The 24,892-nt window shown below is 35.1% G+C and overlaps 1 protein-coding gene across 1 annotated transcript in view; it reads right to left on the bottom strand.

Moving 5' to 3' along the window:
- LOC149792306 (MAM and LDL-receptor class A domain-containing protein 1-like) overlaps positions 1–6,277 on the bottom strand; it is a 72,784-nt gene extending 66,507 nt beyond the window's left edge. The window contains exon 1 of the mRNA XM_089969555.1: positions 6,139–6,277. Coding sequence (XP_089825681.1) covers positions 6,139–6,217 — 79 coding nt within the window. The 5' untranslated portion in view covers positions 6,218–6,277. The remainder of the gene's footprint in view (positions 1–6,138) is intronic.
- Positions 6,278–24,892: the final 18,615 nt, after the last annotated feature.

Raw genomic sequence — 24,892 nt, 5'->3', positions numbered from 1 at the left:
TGCAAAACCACAGAGTCTTGACAGTAGAACACAAAGCACGTACTGGACAAGGGACATTTGATCTCTCATGAACTTTTACTAAAGAGAAAACTCTTCCTCCACCAATCCCAACCCCTGACAAAACTTACAAAAACTCAAAAGAAGACAGTTATTACATCTTTTGATAGGCATTGGGCAATGTAACTAAATGCTGAGCCACAGCAGCTATTGAATCCATTATATAAAAAGTCATACAGGTAATACTGACAAATTCGGTAATGGGATTCCTTTTCTATAATTTGATTACATATACCTTTAAATGGCAAGTATTTACTTTATTTGGATCATCCAACATGCATATTCCATTGGAAGGTCATTATTTACACGCCCCGAGAAGTTCATACGATTAAAGCAGTAAAATAATGTAGACATTTTGGACGAATTTATTCGAGGGATATTGCTCAGTTTAAACCGGATTGAATATTGCCCTTTTTGATATCACAAGGAAACCATCGTGTGTTGAAAACAAACTCATACTACATTGTTATTTGTTATGATAGATGCAACGTCCTCTTTTCTTGACCCAGTTAAGCATATGGACATCAACGTAAAAGTCTACAGCAATCAATAATCTTGGTCTGGATATTGTTGAATACATTTAAGGTGCAGTGCATTCAACAAGCAGAATTGAATAGACCTAATTTAAACTATTTTATAATTAAATGTAAGAAGAAGAATTAACAGTTAATTATCGTCTACATGGCCAGGTTGACATACACTTTAGTCCCATGCAGAAGGACACATTGGGCCTTTTCTATATGCCCGTTATAACAGGGTTGCATTAGAATGAAATGATTAATCGCTTACATTTAGAAATAAATAGTGTAAATAAAGATATATGGAAAAAAATTACGTTGTCATTATGTTTCAGTATACTATATTATTAAAATATCTCATATTCAGCTTCATAAGACTGGCGAAAATAATAAATTCATATCGATGTTATTAAAAAACTATCAAGGACATTTAAAAAATGCTCTAACCGTAGCCATATCATCAATCAAGTTTTAATTTCTAAAACGATTATCAACAGGTGGCCCCTAGCATTGTCGTCTTGTTCTCGTTTAAAACTAAACCAGAAGATGCCCATGTAAAGAACCAGAAAGACTTCTCACTGTCCTTTTCCAGTTTCTGGAATCGTATATTTTTCAGTAAAAGCTGTCGTCGGTATCAACTATTTGCAACATCTAGTTTAATATTTAAAAATGTGAGATTTTTTTAATGGTGTACCTTTTACAGATATGTGCTCAAAGGGAAGTAACTTCCATAGTTAAGAAAATTTAAAGAATTATACAGAGTTTATCTAAGAGGGCGGACAAACCGGGCATGTACTTAAACCGAATACAAATCACAACTTCCTGTTAAACTCTGTCTTGAGTCTAGCATTAACTACAATTAACAATATTCAAACTCCAAATACTGTCACTGCTTCTGCTACCATAGCTGCTACTAATGTAGCCACTATTACTATTACTACTGCTACTTGGAGCCGCGGTGGCACAGTGGTTTGCGTGTCAGACTCAGGACCGAATCGGACCAGGCGATGTCATCCACCGTGGTGTATACTTGGGTAAGGTACTATACTCCAATTGGTTTGACACTCAATAACATTCTTACACAAAAATATTTTAACTGTAACAGAGTTTCGCTAAAAGGCAAGCTAGATTCAAACCGTAACAAAAAGAATGGTGTAAATTAAACTATAAGGAAAATAAAGAGTACCGTAAAAAGGAGAGAAGAAAATAGTCAACGCATAAATTAATACAAAACTACCATGGTGTGGTATACCACAGGGTATCGCACTTATCAAGAAAACTAACTTAACATACATTAAGACGAAACAGCATTGAACATAATCTACATTCTATCATTTGATCTTTATTGATCGAGAAAAGAAAATGTTTCCTCTGATCCATCAAAAGAGGAATGATAATTGTTGAAAATATCAAACATGTTCAAATGACATCTGAAAAAGGGATAGAAGAGCACATTACAATTATGAGTCGTTTAATGCGTCTGATTTGATCGCTAAGCAAATTTTTAACAGTGAAGCTATTTTTCATTACGGTCTTTCTTGCATTTTTGGATCTACACCTGTAATGGGCGACCTTATTAAGATTATTTTTAACTATTTAGATATATCAGCAACAGGGGAGCCAGTACACGTTTTTTTCTTGTTAAGTACCTTTTTCAGTGGTTTATTTTTCTTTCTTGTAGTATGTTGTAGCAGGGAAATTAAAATGTTCGAATGCTATCCAACATGCGCTATATTCAAATATACATAATGAAAACTTGAATAAAAGAAACATCTATGTGATGTGTCTGATACCATTTTGTGTTGATGTGATCACTCACAAACTATCGGATTTGTCGATGGGAAGAAATCTCATAATTAATGGTAACAACTAAATGTTATATTAGGAAAGATTTTAATATCTTCTTGATTCTATTCGTGTTCTTTTTTCCAATTTTTTCTAAAATTGTACCGGGTATCATTTTGAAATATATCATTTGAAATAACAATGTTTTTAGTTTCAGTTTGTATTCCTTAGTTCCTATAGCAACGGAGTTAATGATACTTTGTTTATAAATTTAAATTATTTTTCCATTCGTGCTTTGCACGGAGTCTGTCAAATTTGTCATTTTATTGTTATCTAAATAGCCGAAAATGGCCGAGGGTGGCGGCGACGATTATAATTATTCAATAGAAATTCCCGTGTGAATATGTATGCTATATATGTGTTAATCTGTATGCCTATATACGTGTGAATCTGTATGCCTGTATATGTGTGAATGAATCTGTATGTCTATATACGTGTGAATCTGTATGTCTATATACGTGTGAATCTGTATGTCTATATACGTGTGAATCTGTATGCCCGTATATGTGTGAATCTGTATGCCTATGTACTTTTGAATATGTATGTATATATACTTGTGAATCTATATGTCTATATACTGTGAATCTGTATGTCTATATACGTGTGAATCTGTATGCCTGTATATGTGTGAATCTGTATGCCTATTTACTTGTGAAGCTGTATGCATGTATACATATGAATCTGTATGCCTGTGTACGTGTGAATCTTTATGCCTATATACGTGTGAATATCACTGTATACGTCTGAATGAATCTGTATGTCTATATATGTGTGAGTGAATATGTATGTCTATATACGTGTGAATCTGTATGTCTATATACGTGTGAATGAATGTCTATATACGTGTGAATGAATCTATATGTCTATATATGTTTGAATGAATATGTATGCCTATATACGTGCGAATTTGTATGCCTATATAACTGTGAATCTGTATATCTATATGGGTATGAATCTGTAGGGATATATACGTGTGAATATGTATGCCTATATACGTGTAAATCTATACGCCTATATATGTGTGAATCTGTGTGCCTGTATACATATGAATCTGTATGCCTGTATACGTGTGAATCTGTATGTCTATATACGTGTGAATATGTATGTCAAAATACGTGTTAATGAATCTGAATTCATGTATACGTGTGAATCTGTATGTCTGTACACTTGTGAATCTGTATGTCTGTATACGTATGAATCTGTATGTCTATGCACGTGTGAAGCTGTATGCCTGTATATGTGTGAATCTGTATGTCTATATACGTGTGAATGAATCTGTATGTCTATATATACGTGTGAATCTGTATGCCTGTATACGTGTGAATCTGCATGTTTTATATACGTGCGAATATGTCTATACACGTGTGAATATATTATCTATATACGTGTGAATCTGTATTATCTATATATGTGTTAATCTATATGTCTATAAACGTGTGAATATGTATGTCTATATACGTGTGAATGAATCTGTATGCCTGTGTACATTTGAATCTGTATGTCTATATGCGTGTGAATCTGTATGTCTGTATACGTGTAATATATATGTCTATATACGTGTGAATCTATATGTCTATATACGTGTGAATGAATATGTAAGACTGTATACGTGTGAATCTGTGTGTCTATATACGTCTGAATGAATCTGTATGTCTATATACGTGTGAATCTGTATGCCCGTATACGTGTGAATCTGTATGTCTATATACGTGTGAATCTGTATGTCTATATACTTGGAAATGAATATATATGTCTTTATACGTGTGAATGAATCTGTATGTCTTTTTACGTGTGAATCTGTATGTCTAAATAAATGTCAATCTCTATGCCTAAATATGCTCTTTGGATCTGAATTGAATGTAGTTGAATATTTAGTAGTTCTTGGTGTCTCAATGTTTTATCAATGTGCTAGTATTGTACACTGAAACCAATTGTCCTGAAAAAAGCACAGCTGGCTTTCGTTTGAACGAAATTGGTATGCTGTTTGCATGAGTAAGTTGAGGTGTGCTCGATTCTTTTCTCTTGCCAAAAAAATACAATTTATTTTTTTGTACAATTCTTCATTCTCATCGAGCTGCCCCTGTTTATGCATTCCATTCCTGGAAATTTATCTGAAAATATTATGTATGCCATCTCCCATTTTTATTTGCACTGTCCATTGTTACGGCCATATATCCTTAAAATAAGTAGCATAGAAAATCGAAAACCACGTTTTTTTACAATTCAACAAATCATTTATTTTACTAAGATACAAAGTGAAAATTTAATAATGACTTACATTATTCTGAATTAAATCCCAAAGAGTTCTAAAATCTATCAGAAGTCCAAATTTACGAAGTTCCAACTGAATTCCAGTGGTATTGAAAATAAGTTCCAATACTGCTTGTGCTGATATGCATATAGCATCCAATGTGCTAGTGTGTCAGTGGTATGCAATGTGATGATGTACTTTTGATGTATCACAATAATCGTACATTGATGTTCTTGTCTGAATTCACAACAACTTCAGCTTAGTGTTCCAGCCCAATAATAGTTTTATGCACACCTTTTATTTCCAGTGAATAATAATTTGAATAAATAATTCCACAAACTAAAATTGAGAACACAACGATAAGACTGATTCTGCTAAAGATGTTAATGCAAGAATGTGTAATTTCTCAAGTAAACAGCATCGAATAAAATAATAAGATAAAAAATAGGACCAGAATGTGGGTCGAAAGGTCATTTCTAGAACACCCCAGTTGCCAACAAGACAAAGTCTCTTGCTAAAGTTAAATAAAGAACATGGGAAACATGAGGCTCATTCCATTACATAAAATAATGATGCACAAACAGGTCACATGACGTACTCAAAACAAACACTTGTAACCTATCCTTATTGACGGTTGCTATGAAGATAATGACGATGAGCTCAATTTCTCTCTGGGATCCTTTTTCTGCCCTAATAGCGACAGATGTTTATAACAAGATCACTTTCATGCACAAAGTTTACATTTCGAAATTTTTTCACTTGATAATGATATATATATGGTCTTCATTGTATTCACCCCCTTCGAATCAGAATCAGAATATATTGTTTTGGAAACATTATACAGATCTGTGTTGGACGTTTTTTATTGTTTAATTTCATAAATCCTTTAGAAAAGCGAAGGAAACGTAAGTATATCCTATGCTTAATGACAGACACATGTATGTATCCCATTCTTGACTGACAGACACATGCATGTATCCCTATCTTGATTGACAGACACATGTATGTATCCCTATCTTGACTGACAGACACATGTATGCATCCCTGTCCTGACTGACAGACACATGTATGTATCCCTATCTTGACTGACAGACACATGTAAATATATCATACTCTGACTTACAGACACATAAAAGTATCCCTACCTTGACTGACAGACACATGTATATATCCCTACCCTGACTGACAGACACATATATGTATCCCTACCCTGACTGACAGACACATGTATGTATCCCTACCCTGACTGACAGACACATGTATGTATCCCTACCCTGAGTGACAGACACATGTGTGTATTCCTATCTTGACTGACAGACACATGTAAGTATATCCTACTCTGACTTACAGACACATGTAATTATACCCTACCCTGTGTAAAGAATACGTCAGTGTAATATATTCTGTTTGACGATTGAAAACAAAGTAAATTACTCGAAGTGACAAACACAAATAAGTGTAACATACCTTGTCTGCGGATTGCTCCTGTGAGGCTGACGATGGTGCTGAAGAACATAGATGAAACGGCTGCAATTGTAGCCTTCATTCTTGCATCGATCGGAACACTTGCACCAAGAAGAGATATTCAGTTTAGTAGTTACACGAGTGGATTTCCTTGTTTAATGCAGCCACGTGAAACCAGTCATGGTAACTCTTACTAAACGGACGCGCAATTATCTAATTTTCCGGAAACGACTACGGATGGATCACTTAGCACATATTCAAGAAAACACACATATATACGCATGTTTATCTGTATTTAAGTATATATATATATATATATATAACAACAACTTCCATTCTTCAATAAAATTCACGGCAAAAGTCTCCAACTCAAGCCACGTTTTCCTGGACACAACAACCAGACTGGTAGAAAAGAAACTCCATATTGACAAGTACTCAAAACCAACCGACAAACTCCCAACGAGCTGTCATCCAAAACACTTCATTAAGAACATCTCATATAGCCAGGTACTGAGGAAACGTACTGCTCCGACGATGAAACAATCCGAAAAAGATCTGAAGAGTTATCTGAATATTTGATTAACCAAGGCTACGACAGAGACTCGATAGCGTAGGCAACCCAAAGGGCTCAACAAAGAAACCGCAAGGACCTACTAAAATATGAAGAACAAAATGTTGATTGGATACCATTTATCGTGACATGCTATCCAGACAATCCCAAAGTAGGTAAAATCACTCGGAAACACTGGATGATCGTGGAATTGTGTGACACACTAAAGTAATCCTCCCGAACAAGCCATTAGTAACCCACAGAAGACCAAACAACCTCAAAGACATACCTAGTCATGGCCAAGCTAACGCCACTCACTAACCAAGACCACCCTAGTAAACATGGCCCCTGTGGCTGTAAAAGGTGTAAAACCTGTCAACATATAGTAGAGACCAATATATTTTCTAGTACAGCGATTAGAGAAAAACTGAACATACATGGTCTACAAAGAACGTGCAAAACATTGAATGTAATAATGAAACTGAGAAGTTAGACAAAAGGATCAATCTTCAAAGATCTGATTAGATGACAAAGAAGCTGTACAGTCGTATAATTGCAAAACACTTCCCTTCTCCATGCTACAAATTCAGTGACATAACACTCATATCAGTTGCTCACAACCCCGCCTGTAGTTCCGAAACCAGGAAAGAAAAGTAATCTTACTAAAGAAAACGTCAGTGTCTTTTGGTCTTCACTTTTTATAATAATGATGGTGTGCTCTGTTTTTATTGACACTGCATGAATATGTACTCTTTCACCTATTTCTATCCTTCTTGGTCATCTTTTTGAGTTACAACTGAAATGGAAGGGATTTTATCCTTCACGCACGCAATTTAAGCATGCAAGAAGGTAAAAAAATAGTCTGTTCATCCATCATTTTGTGTCTTGTTTGTTTCTAAAAGCACACACTGACGCCACACTATAACGGCTTAAGTGGGTTTTGGAGTGTGTGTGTGTGGATGTGGGTGTTTGGTAGAGCTGGTCATCATAGGTGAGGGCATGGATGCTTTCGGAAAACGTTTCCTTCTTCCCTCTGTGTGGTTATTATACTATGCTTTTCTTCTTCTTCTTTCCTCTGTGTTAATAGCAAATATTGGGTTATTTTTTCTCCTCCAGTGTGTCCATAGTAGATTTGGGTTTTGTTTTCTCTTCTTCTCTCTGTGTGGATAGCTGATTTGGGGTTTGTTTCCCTCCCCTCCGTGTTGATATTATATAGTTTTTCTTCTTCTTCTCCTTCTCGTGTGTGGACATTATATATTGGGTTTGTTTTCCCCTTCCCTTCTGTGTGGATAGTAGAGAGTGTGTTTGTATGAGTTCGCCTGCGTTTGTGTGGATGGAAGATTTGGGGTTTGTTTTTTCTTCTTCCCTTCTGTGTGGATAGTAGAGTGTGTGCTTGTATGTGTTCGCGTACGTTTGTGTGGATAGTATATATTGTGCTTGTAAGCGTTCGCGTAAGTTTGTGAGGATAATATATTTTGGGTTTGTTTTCCCTCCCTTCTGTGTGGATGGTAGATTTTGGGTTTGGTTTTTTTCCCTCTTCCCTCTGTGTGGATAGTATATTTGGGGTTTGTTTTTTCTTCTTCCCTTCTGTGTGGATAGGAAAGTTTGTGTTTGCATGCATTCGCGTACGTTTGTGTGGATAGCAGATTTTGTGTTTGTATGCGTTCGCATACGTTTGTGTGGATATTATATTTTGGGTTTGTTTTCCCTCTCTTCAGTAGTGATAGTATATTTTGGGTTTGTATTTTGGGTTTGTTTTCCCTCTTTTGTGTGGATACTAGATTTAGTTTTTTTACCTCCTCATCCACGGTGTGAATAGTATATTTTGGGTTTGTTTTTCTTCTTCCCTCTGTGGTGTGTATGTGTGTGTGGGTACACTCCTACGTTTGTGTGTGTATGTTTGTGTGTGCACGCGTACGTTTGGTTTGTGTGTTTGTTTGTATTTCTGCACCAGAACGTTTGTTTATGTGTATGTGTTGGTCTTTGTTTGTCCGTATAAAACACCTTTTATCCCTTTCAAATTCATTTAAGCTACCTACCTAACTACAGTAGCGCATATTCAGGTCATCCACTTGCAACACTGTTGCCATTTTTCCCTTGTGTCTAATACAGTGACGTCATTAAAGCTTGAAATTGTGAGATTTTAAATAAAGACGGGTTTTTCTACAGGTTGTAGTTATAAATGGATAGCAGGTTTTTCATCGGTTATAGCTATAAATATATACATGGAAGTTTATCCACGATCATCACACAAGTTGAGACTATAAATAGTTACTAGGTTTATCCAATAAAGAATAAACTAATGTAATCTGTTTGGGGATATGTTCAGTCTCTTTCAAATTCTGGGTCAATTTTGTAACTTTAGCGTTACTTTAAGTCACATCTATTTTGGCGTTGGTCTTTACCTTGATTCTAGCTATTTATAGCATCATTACAATTATGCAAATTTGTGAACACCGCCAACATAATTTAAGGTCTAGGTTATGCTTTATATAAAAATCTCGGGCTTCCCTCTTTGTATGATAATGGTATATACAGTGTCTTCGTTGTAATTAAAATGAGAAACTTCTCAATCTATTGTTTGGAAACATTATACATATATATGGTGGACCTATTGCTATTTTGATTTCAGCAAGCGATTAAAAAACAATCTGTTTGTTGGGTCTTGACTTCGGAAACCCACGGAAGCGTCACATTGACATGGAAACCTATACAGTCATACCTATGTTCACGTTGTTTCGTTTTGGTAGGCTGGAATATGTATATCGTCATCACAAATCAAACATTAACGTACATACCTAGATATAAGTCTTGGTCTGATAGGAACTTTAAACCATTTTGTCTAATAACACACACACACACACACACACACACACACACACACACATATATATATATATATATATATATATATATATATATATATATATATATATATATATATATATATATATATATATATATATAACCCTTCACTCCTGTAAGGGAAGAATCTGAAGATATGATGATTTTAAAGTCTCAAATGATCGAGCTACAAGGACTTTATTATAAAAAGTAATTTACTAATATTCAGTTATCTATGCAAACCTACATTTGTTGAAACTATATTGTTTTGTACTAATGACATGTACTTCAAATCCTAATTTGGAAAACAAAAATGTACGACTCACAACAATGAGATGTTATTTTCACACAAAATGATGGGGATTCTGCTCACATACCATTCCAGCTTTTGCGATAATGGAGTTCACTACATCCACCCTTGTTATCAGGATTAGCTTCCTTTCCTAGGGACATGTGTCCATACACCGTCACGGAAGCGTAAGTATATTCTACACCGACTGACAGACACATGAAATTGTACCTTACCCTAACATACACATGCAAGTATACCCTACCCTGACTGACAGACAAACATACCCTGACTAACATACACATGCAAGTATACCCTACCCTGACTGGCAGACACAGGTAAGTATACTGGACTTTCAGACAAATGCAAATATACTTTAACCTGACTGACTGACACATGTAAGAATACCATACACTGACTGACAGGCACCTCTAGGTGTAACCTACCCTAACTGAAAGACATGTAAGTACATCCTACACTGATTTACAGAAACGTGTAATTATACCTTACCATAACTGACGTACACATGTAAATAAAGTCTACCCTATTGATAAACACATGTAATAATACCCTTCACTGACTGACACATGTAAGTGTTCCATACCCTGACAGACACATGTAAGTATATCCTACCCTAAATGACAGACATGTAAGTATACCCTACACTAAGTAACTGACATATGTAAGTATACACTACACTGACTGACCGACTCATCTAAGTACACCGTACCGTGACTGACCGACACATGAAAGTCAGTGCTAATTACCCGATGTGTCAGACACATGTAAAATTAAATCTAAGTGACTTCCTTTGATATACTAGACTGCGAGTTTTTTTTTATAAAGTGTGACGGAGAAAAATGAGTGTAACCTGTCCTGTCTGCAGATTGCTCCAGCGAGGCTGACGATGACAAGGAGGAGCATAGATGAAACGGCTGTAATCGTAGCTCTCATTCTTGCATCGATCTGGACACTGCACCAAGAGAAGATGCTCAGTTTAGTGTGACACTCGTGGACAACTGTTCAGCTGTAGATTACACTTTGATAGCCTTGTTTAATGCAGCCAATTGAAACTAGTCATGTTAACTCTTATTAAATGAGAGGCCCTAGTTAATTGACATGCAGATTCATAATTTTCCGGAAGCAATTACGGAGGAATCGCTTGGCACATATTCAGCGAAACGCACACATGTATGTATGTATGTATGTATGTATGTATGTAAGTATGTATGTATGTATGTAAGTATGTATGTATGTAAGTAAGTATGTATGTATGTATGTATGTATGTATGTATGTATGTATGTATGTATGTATGTATGTATTAACGCACACGTGTATGATTTATTGTATATATGTATGTATGTATGTATGTATGTATGTATGTATGTAGCTAAAGCCAAATGTATTATGAAGCAACATGTCCTGTAATTGTGTAAGAATTATTTTCATTTCATACCAATCAGAAATCGGTCTAGTGTGTGTTTGTGTGTATATGTGTGTATGATTTTGGATTTTTAACCAGAAGCAATAACGACTACTCGAACACAACACGTTACTGTACGGACACACTGGTCTCCAGTATATAATAGAAAGGTCATGGACATCAGGACCATTTGGAGTAAAATGGTTCACCAAGAATGATGAATTCACACCAACCACGTGACGTATCCATTGCAGACTCCACGTTGTATGAACTAGAGTACAATGCTGTACGTTGTGACCAGAATGATTCCGTATCCTGCGTCACAAGCAATGCAGCCAGACGATGCCGCTCTCAAAAGCGATCCAATACGTGTAGCTACCTCTGGATGTCACCCACGTATTCACAATGACATAATCGATGCAAAAAGATCTTTCTGCTTTACGAGCAAAGTAGATGTTGCTAGTGTGTCTACATATATCTCATCCATGAACACACTCCGGATACCATTAGCTCATCGAAAGTTACAAACCAAATAAGAATACATGTTTCATATGGATTTACCTGGCTATTGTCATTTCGAGAATCGATAAACACGTTGAAGATAGCTTAAAGATAATCTGGATGGATTTAACCACCATTAAACTTTGGCAGAGAAGGGTATATGTTTTTGGGACAAGGATAGCGTCTACCGTATTTATGTTGTGGTTTGAAGATACACGAATGAGTATACATAATCAACCTTTCTGGAACATGCCAGGTGGTCTACGTGATGTCACTACCTTCCCATAGTGGGTCCCAGTATCCTCACAATGACTTTAGAAGAGACAAGTTATCGATTACTTTTGGAGCAGCGAGAACGCATTTACAGAGAGTTTGTAAAGATTCAAGCGAAACTCATGAATACTTGCATCCTTACGAAATATACTCTTTAGCCGTGGATATTTGAATGATATATACATTCTGATTAGTTTGAAACTGTTTAAATTGTCAGACGTTGAATAATTACTAACAAGATCTTGTACGAGTTTTGGATACCACGCCTTCTACCTATAATATTATAGTGATACTCAGACTACAATGGGACGAAGTGAAGTAACACTTTAAAATCTTTTTAGGAAAATAGACAATTTTAATAAAGTATCGCCTCAGACGAAGCTCCTTCTATTATGTGTAATATGTGATGATCAGATTCCATGTCACAAACGGGTGAACATTTGCATCAAAAAGGGCTTGCAGGTAAATGAATATTGCAGAAGAGCACACTCAGTATCGACCACTGGAATGGGGAAAATATATTCACAGAGAGTTTTAAACTAATGTTATTTCCACAGTATAACAAGCCTAAATATTGAGATCTGATATGACATCTGACATCAGATCTACGAAAATGGATTAAAACTTTAAAATGAGATGCTGCCTCAAGATCTTGGGCATATCATACATTGACAATGTTACCAACAAAGAGGCAGACAAAAAGACCAAACAAGCCATCAGACCCATTGAAGACCTCTTGACCACTGTAAAAATAGTGCAAAGTGAAGTGATACGATCATGTCTTAGGATCATCTGCACAGGCAAACACAATCTTGTAAAGCATAGTGCGAGGGTACAGAAGAAGAGACACACAGACACATAGGTGGGAAGACAATATTAAGGAGTGGACAGGTATGGGATTTGGAGATTCCCAAAGGGCAGTAGAGAAATTGGAAAGATGAAGAGAATTTGTTGCAAAGTCATATGTGGGGCCTCAACAACCGCTTGGGTAACGGGATTGATGAACAATTATGTCAGAAACGAAACTCAGTGTGGATATCGGGCTCTTGACGCAATGACTTCTTTCATCAATATTACACCAGATTCACACCAGACAGCACGGAAGGCAGTCAGTGACAGTGTACAGGTCTTAAGTGGATTCCCAAATATTTTTACAAGGACTGATTCAGCAAGACGAGACAAGGAAATTCTTTTAAACTGTAGTTGAAGTGTGGTGGATATGTTTGTGACAATTTTCTTGGATTTAGAAGCAGATTAATTGGGGTGAGTTAATGAACAGCACATGCACAAGATATGACCAATAAGAATCCCACTGCATTGGAAGTGCTGTGATTAGTGATCTTGGCAAGATATTCGTCGTATTTTATCAACGCTTCATAAGTATAAATAGACAGTTGGATATACCAACAGAACGACTCCTTGTTCATAACTTGTCCTTTTGATTGGATAGTTGATGTTGGGTATCAGTCACCACGCAAGAAGTTTTGGATAGTACTATAAAAGTTGGTTTTGTAAAGTACTCGAAGAATTGATGTTGGGTAATACTAAAATGTTGGGTGCTGGAAATTACACAAAAGGTGGCGTGTTGGATAGTAGTCACTAGTGAGTGAGTTTTAGATATCACTAAAACAGTAGGGGATTTGACAGTAATGAAAAGTAGGTGTTGGAGAGTACTCAAAATGGGTGTTAGGTAGTACTCAAACATCGAGTGAAGGATTGTCCTCAGAAGGTGGGTTGGAAAGTACTGAGACAGTCAGATGTGGAATAGTAGTCAAAAGGTAGTTTTTGGATGGGCAGAAATCAAAAGAAAACATTGGAAAGTACATAAAATTTAAAGATTACATTTTCCCTTTTCCATTTATTATTGAGGTCATCCACTTCTACCAATTTGCAGGGACAATAGGAACTCGCATTCTAAATGCTTGCATTATTAATATTCCATATAGTATTGAGGACAACATGTAACGATATATAAATTTGATAGTAATAATGAGAAATCTCATGCTAAATGTCAACCTTATCTTTCTCCATTGTTCCTACATTATTAAGGTTAACCTGATCTAACAATGTATCAATCCATCCCAATAATTAAATTACAGTTAGAGCCTTAATGGTAAATTCATATTTCCCCTATAATCCTTTTCCCTTCTCAACATGGGAATGTCCCTTGTTCACAAATGACACATGTAACTACTTATATAAAATGTTCTATGACCTTTCTTCCCGAGTAAAAATTGTATTACTATCAAGTGGAGTTATTATTGTATACCTTGCCTTTCTGTTTTGCCTTTGTCAGGAAACACGCTTTTTGAGGACGTTGCTGTTATACAATGTTGTTGTGATTCAGCAACAATACTGGCAGTCAAGTTCTCCCATTGTTTCGTTGATGGTATCGGGGTAGTGCCTAATTCTAACCAAGTAAAGGAAATAGATAATCAAAGAATGTTGATGTGTTTACATATTGGAAATTGTGACAAGTTTTGTAATGGTGGTGTCCTAGATTAAAAGAAATCCAACAAGAAAATATCTTGGGCGTTGTAAAATTCTCACAGCAATTTTACAAGCAAAAGACAGAATACTAAACAGGTTCATCTGTAAAAAATGATTACTGAAATGTTTTTTTTAAAGGAAACATGTACTTCATATTACCTATATGTAAAACTGTAAGTTAATAACTGAGCGGCAAAAGAATAAAAGGTGCAGTGGAACAGTATTCATTACGTAAATAATGACGTGACAAAATTGCGGTCAAGACAATGTAACTTGAACTTTTGACGGGTGTTAGTTCACTTTTATCTCGGGCTGGCTGAAGAAATATACATATAAATTACATGATCAAGCATACCAAGAATTTCATTTGCCTTCACATTTTCCAAATCTAAGAAAGATATTATCTATGCCAGCTTCAACAGTACAGGTACTGTAAGAAAACATCTCATCAAACAGGGTGAACGTATAAAAGCTCTCCTCCACGGAAATGGAAACATAGATAAAGTCGTGTTTGTTACTTCCTGTAACTTTCTAGATGAGTAATTCTTTACTGTGGTTCAGCATGAACAATTGCAGACGTGTTTTGTTCAATCCGACCAGGAAGTACCCAAAGGTCACACTGACTGGTCAAGGCATTGCATGGACAGGAGTTGAAAAATTTCGCCCTCAGTATGGCACACAGTTAACGGAAGCAGACAGGGATATATACTCGCCTGCCAGAGAAATGGAAACTAGACATTATTTGTTAATATTAGATATGGTTATGTACTGTATGATGCTAGCCCTTACCTGTGATGGAACCAGTATTTAATTATTGACATGTACAATGAATCTTTATTAATTTCCTCAATCAAGGGTGTCATGTAGACTAGACAAGTCGATCACTCAGAGTCAGAGATGATCTGTGTCCTTACAGTGATTTCTCAATAGATGCAGATCAAAGCAGCTTATTTGTGTGTACAAATAATATATTTAAACATCATATAAACTACCCCCCACACAATGTTACAGTGACAAATAAATAAAAGATTAATATTTTCAAATGAGATGTATATACTATACCTCCTGTACCTTCATTTGTAGAGAGCTTTCAGTGTTCGTTTTCTTGCCAAAGGCAGACATCTTCATCAAATGCACAGTCTGATAAATAGCAATTAATTCATTACTGACTTCATCCCTAATTAATTTTTTATTACTTGGTTAATTCTTGCATATAAGCAAGATTTGAAACTTTTAAGCATAATATCCATGTTGTAGATGGATTTGCAATGACATATCTAAAGTGGATTAGTATCATTGCTTAATCTATAACAGTAACTCAAAATACACAATCATATTGTTGTGGATGGGCTGGCAAAATTATTCATTTAATGTGGATTGATATGACTACTTATGTAAATAAGGGAAGTCATGATACACAGGATGAGGTATATATATTAACATATGCATGAGGAGACATTGATAAAATAATGAATGGAGCAATCCTGCCACCAAGATCATTTTCTTTTAATACGACTGTATTGTACCAATTTTCATTGTTTTCCTTTTAATTCGAATGTATTTTTACCAATTTTCATTGGTTTTCTTTTAATTCGAATGTATTGTACCAATATGCATTGTTTCTCTTTTCATTCGAATGCATTGTACCAATTTTCATAGTTTCTCTTTTCATTCTAAAGTTTCGTACCAATTTTCATTGGTTCTGCTAATCACATGATCTAGACCAAAATGAAATTATGACTGGATATATCCAGGTCAGCTCTGCAAAAGTAATAGAAGAACTGAATTAACTTCATTGCGTGAAATGAGAATATGTTGCTGGTGATAAAGACTGGAATTTCTAAGCTATCATACCAGTCTACGTATTTTTATATTTTTAAAAAGAAATTGTGCATTTTTATATTGGCAAATCCGATCGTCCTCACGTATACTTTAGAAAACAAGCAAAAGTGAATGCACCTATTTTCTCAGTGAAAACTCCATGGATATTTTAAGAAAAAAGAAAGTGAATGATGGTCAGGTTCATTTATATACAATGAATTTCAAATGCTGTTTAATTCCGCAATTCCTTGTGATTTGTTTTGGTTATATTAGTGTGATCCCTGTATATGTACAAACTTCCGAAAATTTGATGGGATTTAGCTAAAATATTTTTTAAAAGCAGAATTGACAGTCGGCTGAATTCTGCCTTAATATTATATTTATTACACTTAGTGACATGTTGGCTGAATACTGCCGTGACGTTATATTGCCCTTAGTGACATACTGGCTGAATACTGCCGTGCTGTTATATTGCCTTTAGTGACATGTTGGCTGAATACTGCTGTAATGTCAATTTGCCATTAGTGACATGTTGGCTGAATACTGCAGTGATGTTATATTGCCTTTAGTGATATGTTAGCTGAATAATGCCGTAACGTCATAATGCCTTTAGTGACATGTTGGCTGAATACTGCTGTAATGTCATATTGTCTTTAGTGACATTTTGGCTGAATACTGCCGTGATGTTATAATGCCCTTAGTGCACGAATATAAGATATTTGAGCTGATTCTCCTTACGTCAGTAAAGTACAGACAACATGTATGTAGCCGTGGAAACATTTCTGAACTCTGGGCCGAATAATGCGGTCTCGCCCTATCTGCGAACGTATTTGGCAGAGGATTGTGTTGCGTAATGACTTCTCTTCTTAATTGCGATGGTTATTAAGTCATACGTATCATCTCAAATATGAAGGACATTATCATTTGTTCCTCTCATCTCAGTTGCGATGGACGAGATCAGTATTACTATATTAACTATATCTGTTTTGGGGTGGCAGTAGGCGCACTCAGGACCACGAAACCCATTACAAACGACTCACGGAAATGTGAGCAAACTACATTTGCATTTCCCAGCGTATGTTGGTTATCATATTCTTTTGAGAATTTTAAATTTTATTACATCATAAATGTTATCGCTTCTCTCTAATATTGTTCAGAAATATGGCTTTTACTGGATCTCAGCTGTTTTCTGACTAATTAGTTCATTTATCCATTTGCATAATTTTATGTGATATTACAAAAAACACGAATTGCTTGAACATTTCGAGTTCGTAAGCTTTAGGACATTTTTGGCATAATGTGAATGACTTCATCTTTCCATTCATGTGTAATGAATACATTATGTGTGTTTGTGTGTGTGTGTGATTTGGAATTTTAACGTAGCTTTAACAATTTTTCAGTCATATCGCTACGATAGTTGCAGTGTGACAGTTTATAGTGATGTCTAGCACTGGGGCATCATGCCGCAGACATGTAGAATAATGTCCCACGCAGTCACATTATCCAAACACCAGGTATTGCCATGCATTGCCCTGTGGGATTCAGAGATATCACTTTCTGTTCTGCTTATTGTACATTTGGATGTCTTTTTGACAGAAAGAAATCGAAAAGCAACAAGTTTTGTAACATTTAACAGATAACTTATTTGCCAGAAACACAAAGTGAAAATGTACAAGGACCTAACACAAAGTCCAAACATATTGTGTATTCCGAATGAATACCAGTCTTGAATAGTTTGAGGTACTAACAGTTTTGATTTATGCTATAGATATGATCCATAACGTCTTTGAAAAAAGTCACCACAATCCCAAAACAAAGTTTTAGTCAATGAGCATTTTTTAATTCCAATGCTTGCTATAGATAACTTATTCAGCACAAATTACATCTGAGCACAACTGCACTTAAACTAGAAATGAATAATTTACGTTTACTTCATCCTGTTAAAGGAAAATAAGAAACAACAATATGGTATAGCGTAGGTTAAAAGTTCATCTCTAGAACCAGGGTCCCCGAGTGGCCGAGTGGTCTAAAGCGCTCCCCGTTACTGATCACTGCCATCTCACCTCTGTCTGCGTCGGTTCGAGTCTCGAATTCTGCCAATGTGGGTATGTGAGAAAGTTGCCAGCAGCTTTTCGCGGGTCGGTGGTTCTTTCCGGGGTTTACCCCGGGTTCTTCCTCCACCATTAATACTGGCGACCATGTATAGCCTATCGTGTGCTGACAAATGGCGTTAAACCCCACAACAACAACAACAACAACAACATCTCTAAAACCGTGTATGCTCGTCTTTTACTAAACAATAACCAGGGAAAAATCAAGGTTTTTGAACTCAAATCCATGTAAACATATCGTTAAAACAGGACATTAGCCAGTAAGGTCCAAAATCTTACTTTCAGCCACACAATACAAACTAAATATACATCACCATATATATATATATATATATATATATATATATATATATATATATATATATATATATATATATATATGTGTGTGTGTGTGTGTGTGTGTGTATGTGTGTGTGTGTAGTATGCACGCTGAATCAATGATACACCACGAGATGTATATATGTTTCATTAAAAGGAAACGAGGCTTGCCGAGTTTTCATTAGAACAAACTATTTATACAACGAGCGGTATATCATTGATACAGCATACATACTATACATATATTTTATTTATACCACATACAAGTTTTAATTTTATATGTGAGACAAAAATGATGGCCATAATCAGTGCACTTTAGGGGAGTGAACTCTTCACAACCCCTCACATGTATGTACGCTCAAACAAGAATTTCTGTAGTGATTCTTAATTTCGTGTACACTCCATTAAAACTAATTGCTATAAGTTTCCTTTAGCAATATTAAATGAAATGAAAACACAAGGCTGATAGTTAACATTCAAAATTTTTTAATAATATGCATGCAAAACATTGAATTTGCAGCGCTAGTTGTCATGAACAGTAACAGGGCGGCCATTTGCATATATATAGCATCACTACGATTCGAGCCAGGAACATCAAAATAATGAAGGAACAAGAGATAATTGCACAATTTAATCGTTACAACATTTATTTGATATTATTTGTGTTCATTTTCGCTATTTCTACTGAATGTCAGTGTCACTTTCAATAATTCTCCTGCGTTTTCTCTGTGTGAGCCCTGTTTGATAATTCGCCTGTTGAAAGAAGTTGGCCCAGTTAGGGATCTCGTTCACGTTTTGCGGGAGGTTCATAACAAGCATAGTTTGTATGGTGATGTTTGATCCGTAAAATGGGTTGCTGATAATCTGATTCTGTTGAATATTACACGTTTGGGAACATGATATGCTACAGTCTGCTGCTGTGCAGTTTAAAATTTCTTTGTTGTGTGGGTGGCGGTCGACTGCATCATTACTTGGGTGGCCGGTGTTGATCAGGTAATTGGTGTAAGTCTGTTGTTGTTTGTCACTAATGTTTAAGTAGCTGTTTATAGACTGTACATTTCTGTGGCCTGAAATTTGCATGATATCGGTTGGGGGAGTCATTTTGTCTCTTTACTTCTGAATTAGGTACTTTCGGCTACTAGTGTTTGTTTATTTCTTTCTTTCTGTAATATTTCCTTTTTATTTCCTTTTTTCATGATGCATCCAAGTTTGTTAATTCCAACGACTTGTTTCCTAAACCATTTTGGGTTTGTCGCTGAGATTGGCATATAGTTAGGCGCAATATAGAAAGGATCTTCTCGTTGACAAAGGTCTGTTGGTCTTAGCTCAGCATGCCACTTGTAGATAAGAAGTGGATCTCTCTCTTTCTTTGTTGCTTCTGTTTTCATACATCTTATGATTAATATCCCTGATGTCCTTAACATCGTTTCCTGTTCTTGTTTTTGTCTGCCTTTCATTGATTTTAAGATACTAGAAGCCATTCAAATCTTTTTAAGTGTAAAATTCCCCTATTTCAGATTGTAATGTTCAGTCACCCTCCTCAGTCAATGTGCACATAGTTATTAAACCATAGTGTGTTAACAATGGCTTCAGGTCTTTCCATCCCCATTAATGTTTTGCTATACAAGCATTTATTTCTTTGTCTGTGATCGGTTGACTCCGATTGGGTTTATTTCCTTTTCCTTTAGATTTTAATTCTTTTTGATTAGCCCGTAGAGCTTCCCTTGTTAATGCAAAATTTGTGTATGTTTCTCTTATAATTGTACTTGCATAATTCTTGATTTTAAGGTGTCGATCAATGGAGCTGATGATACTTCTTAAGCTGTTCGTTTCAAAGTCAGATCCATCTTTTCTCCTAACATTGAGTATCAAACTAGCCAGATGCTGATCCAGTTCAAGTGGTTGTATTTCGTGCACATTTCTGAATTCAAATTTTACTGCAAGAATTCTGTCACTAGCCTTACATCAAAAATTGTCTTTTTTAAAGTGTTTGCATTCTGCTTACTTTCTATAAATTTCAGTATATCATCAGGTTCATAGTGTACAAATCTGTCTTCCGTAACAAGCTCACATTTGGACACAGAATGATTATGTTCATTGGAAACGTCTCAGCCACGTCTCAATCAAACTCTTCAATTAACTCACAGTTGAGTAGATTATATGTTGCTTCATCATCTTGCTCCTTGTCTGATGTCATTGTTTTCTTTTTTCCACAGAATTGCAGTGTTTGATTTTTGAGAGAGGGAGAGACTGGATACAGCAGTGTTGACAGAGATGACAGCAGAGGACACAGGGTGGAGCTCAATGATATTTATTTTCTGGATTGAGTATTGTTGTTGTTTTTTTGTTGTATAAAAATGTTAGTTTCTATAAAAATATTTTACATGAAAATCATTTTCTTGTTATTTTCTAATTTTTGCAAGTAATATTCCAAGAAATTCATGTCCATGTTTAGAGAGTATAATAGCTATAAAAACATGATCCTTATGCGTATGCATTCGCCATGGGCAAACCACTATTTGATATACCAATACTATTGGTATATCAAGTTGCTTTATACCTGCACTTCAAAGGCCATGTTATTTTTAATGGATGTGGTATATATACAGTATAATGAAGTGAATCCAAATTAGTCAGATTGAAGGCATATGCAAGTCCTACACGAATGAAAAGTTTATTATAATTTTCAATGCCGAAAATGAACTGGTCCCTGAATAATGGTAACGCTGTCAAGATGGCGTTGTCCAGAATTCTATCGAATAAATTATCAGTTCCAGAATAATTGCATTGTCCTAATAATGAGCACTTTCTCTCACCACTGAACAGTCCCAACAAACGGTTTTCCTCTCGAAAAATGTCTAAGTACAACATAAAATACGTCTGCAGACTTACATGAGGAACGGAAAAAGTGTAAAGGACTGCAGAAAATCAGAATGAAACTGAAGGATTAATTTTCACTTTATATACACCGTATATTGCGACTGTATTTAGCAATATACCCAATGTGACAACATATACGATTCATTTACTATGAACTAAGCTCATTCACATGACCTCACACAACCAATGCGAATCCACAGAATTCTTCTCGAAACTTCCATATCACATCAGTCATTCAGAAACTATGCCATAGTCGCCTATTTAAGTCTTACTATTATGATCACTATTACTAATTGCGTTCAAGTACATAAACATCTATTTATAGATCCTACGTAATTTGCGTTTTTAACAGAGCCACATTATGTACTAGCTTCATCTCGCCATAGCCTTACGTCAGTAATGGAATCTATTGTCAAATTCCAATATTTGTGCAATTGTAGTTTTCATTGTAGTCTATCGATGGTTGAAGATATCTCTATCGTTCATTATGTTACTAATCTCTTTCGTCGTGAGACCTTCTACTGAAACAATAATGTGCGCAACATGGCCAGACCTGCCCAGTGTTCATCATCGCGTTAGCATTCTTTCACATGTTTCAAAATAAACGTTAATTGGGACGTATTTACGCACTAAAACAAGCAACGGTTGAATTTTCCTCCAGCAAGCAGGGTATATCGCATTGATCTACCTAGTTACATGTTCTGGTTCTCTCTAGTCGTTTTTAGAATGGCAAAATAAGTTAAAGGGTAAATAAACACCAAAAATAAAACTTGAATCTAGTACTTTATCATTATTGTTTTGTCTGTCTAGATTAATCCTATGCATAAACGGACAAGAATCTATCTGCAGTACATACTTCGTAAGCTGCATAATATCATTGTCAATGCGGTCTGAACAACTGTTCTTGAAACGTTGATATTTTCAAAGAGTAGTTTGCTATTTTAAGGTTATATAGCTATTACCAATACGTTATTTTGACTTGGAACCTCATTTTTCATTCAGAAATGTTTTTAAAAAATGCTGGTTTAATAGACAAAATTCCACTATCGGGGTCAGAAACTCGTACCTAATGCAGAATTGTGACACGCGGTTGGAAATTTCATATCTTACACCGACTTATGTTGATTATTCTACAGAGGAGTGAAGTATTCCAGTTGAACGCCAGTAAATTTCGGGGTTTCTGCCATCTATTAATAAAACTTTCTTAAATTGACATTTCAATATTTCATATCTTGTAAAATTGGAGAGGGGGTAAGAACATTAAGATTTATTAATTAGATATTTTGGAATTAAAATTAAAAAAAAATACTTAGATTAAAACAACGTTTCACTTCTTTTGGAAATTATAATATTTGGTATATAATTTTTTATCCATGTATCAAAGTATTTCCAAAGGATTTCCACTGCTTGACAATCATACAGGTGGTGTTCGATATTTTTAAATGTTTTTTGTTAATACAAAAAGTACATGTAATATCAGCAATGAATTTAGTTTTCGAAAATTGATTTGTTACAATAATTCTGTGCATGAATTTAAAATGAGAAGCAACAACGTTATTTATATTAAATGCACTTCTTCGCTAAAATTCGTAACGACTAATTCTTTTTTCTCAGTTTGCATTAGTACGAGTTTTCCATTTGTTACGACTCAATGGTCATCAACTAAGTAACCGAAAGAAGCAAAACCATCAAGTTTTGTAAAACGTAGCAAATAATTTAAATATCAATGTTAAAAATGAAAATGTGCGAGGAACATTTGGGATTATGAAGTGAATCCAAAATGAATCCCGATACGATAAAACTCTATGAACGTCCAAAAGAATTAAACCTTCCGTAGGCATTTCAAAACCGGAAATATGCTGGTCCGCTAAGATCGTGACGTTGTCAAAATGGCATTGTCCAGGAATCTCTGGAATAATTCACAATAGTTTCAGAATAATATTATAGTTTAAATAATGTGCACTTCCTCTTTCCATTAAACAGTCCGAACAAGTGGTTTTCCTCTCGAATAATATATAAGTACACCCTAAAATACGTCTGCAGACTTACAACAGGAAAACAGGAAAAATAATGTCTCCAAAATAGGAATGAGTCTCTGTTCAGGTCTCTCTTCGTATACTCCTTCTATTGCGACTTTATTTCAAATCATACCCCACGTGACAGATCACACTACTCAGTTTATTTCTAGAATGCCTGTTCATGGGATCTAACCCAAACAATGAGAAATTACTTAGGAACTGTCCAAAGTCCACCAGCCAAAGCGACATTAACCCAACGTGGTCAACAACTCTTATTATCAGTAATCTTCAACACATACGTAAGCATCTATGTAGATATCCTATGCAATTTTACGCTCTTAATATTGGTATAACAGGTCCTTGTTACGTGGGCAATATAACTAAATATGATGGGAAATTACTGCAATTTACAACTGTGAATAAAAATTGCAAATATTAGTTCAATTATGTACCAGGTGGTGTAATATGTATATATATATATATATATATATATATATATATATATATATATATATATAACATCCGTGTTAAATAATTATTTATTTGTCTTTTCCAGTGACCGGCTAATTTTTTTAATTATTTAGAAAAATTCAGTGTAATTATTAGTACGAGCCTATTGAGGTAAACTGCTTCGAAACTTTATAATTATTGTTGATTATCAAAAATAGTTTTGACTGGACACAATGATATACATCTATGTTCCACGTTTTAATAAATATTATTCAATATCACTCTATTTGTGAAACTGTAATTCAATATCACAGTGAGAGTGAAAATGAATTATACATTCGTCTAACTTGCTGATGAACCTTACATTGTTAATATCCGTGTATCAATTCTGTATACTGAGCATCCATAATGATAGATCCATGTATGAATCATATTTGTCAATAAATGCTTTGCATTGATCGTCACTAGATATATATGTATCAGTCATATTTGTAAACTAGTCTCATATGTCGATTCTAGTCTGAGGTATGTTTTTCTATCCCACCAGTATCAAAAACCTTTGTTAAAAATGTCTTAGTGAACTTGATACCAAGAAAGCTACATGACTTGATCTGATTGGTCCACGACTCATTAAATATTCTGCCTCTGCTTTTGTAGATAGCATAACATTCATAATTAATTGAAGTATTGCAACTTCATCTGTCTCCAAAATATGGAAAACTGGTTCAAAGGATGATGCTGATAACTACCGACCAATCTCAATACTATTAAACTTGTCAAAATTGATT

Source organism: Sinohyriopsis cumingii, chromosome 9 (assembly GCF_028554795.1).
Source record: "Sinohyriopsis cumingii isolate HCF-2022 chromosome 9, ASM2855479v2, whole genome shotgun sequence".
NCBI lineage: Eukaryota > Metazoa > Mollusca > Bivalvia > Unionida > Unionidae > Sinohyriopsis > Sinohyriopsis cumingii.
This window is presented reverse-complemented; position numbering and strand designations above follow the sequence as displayed.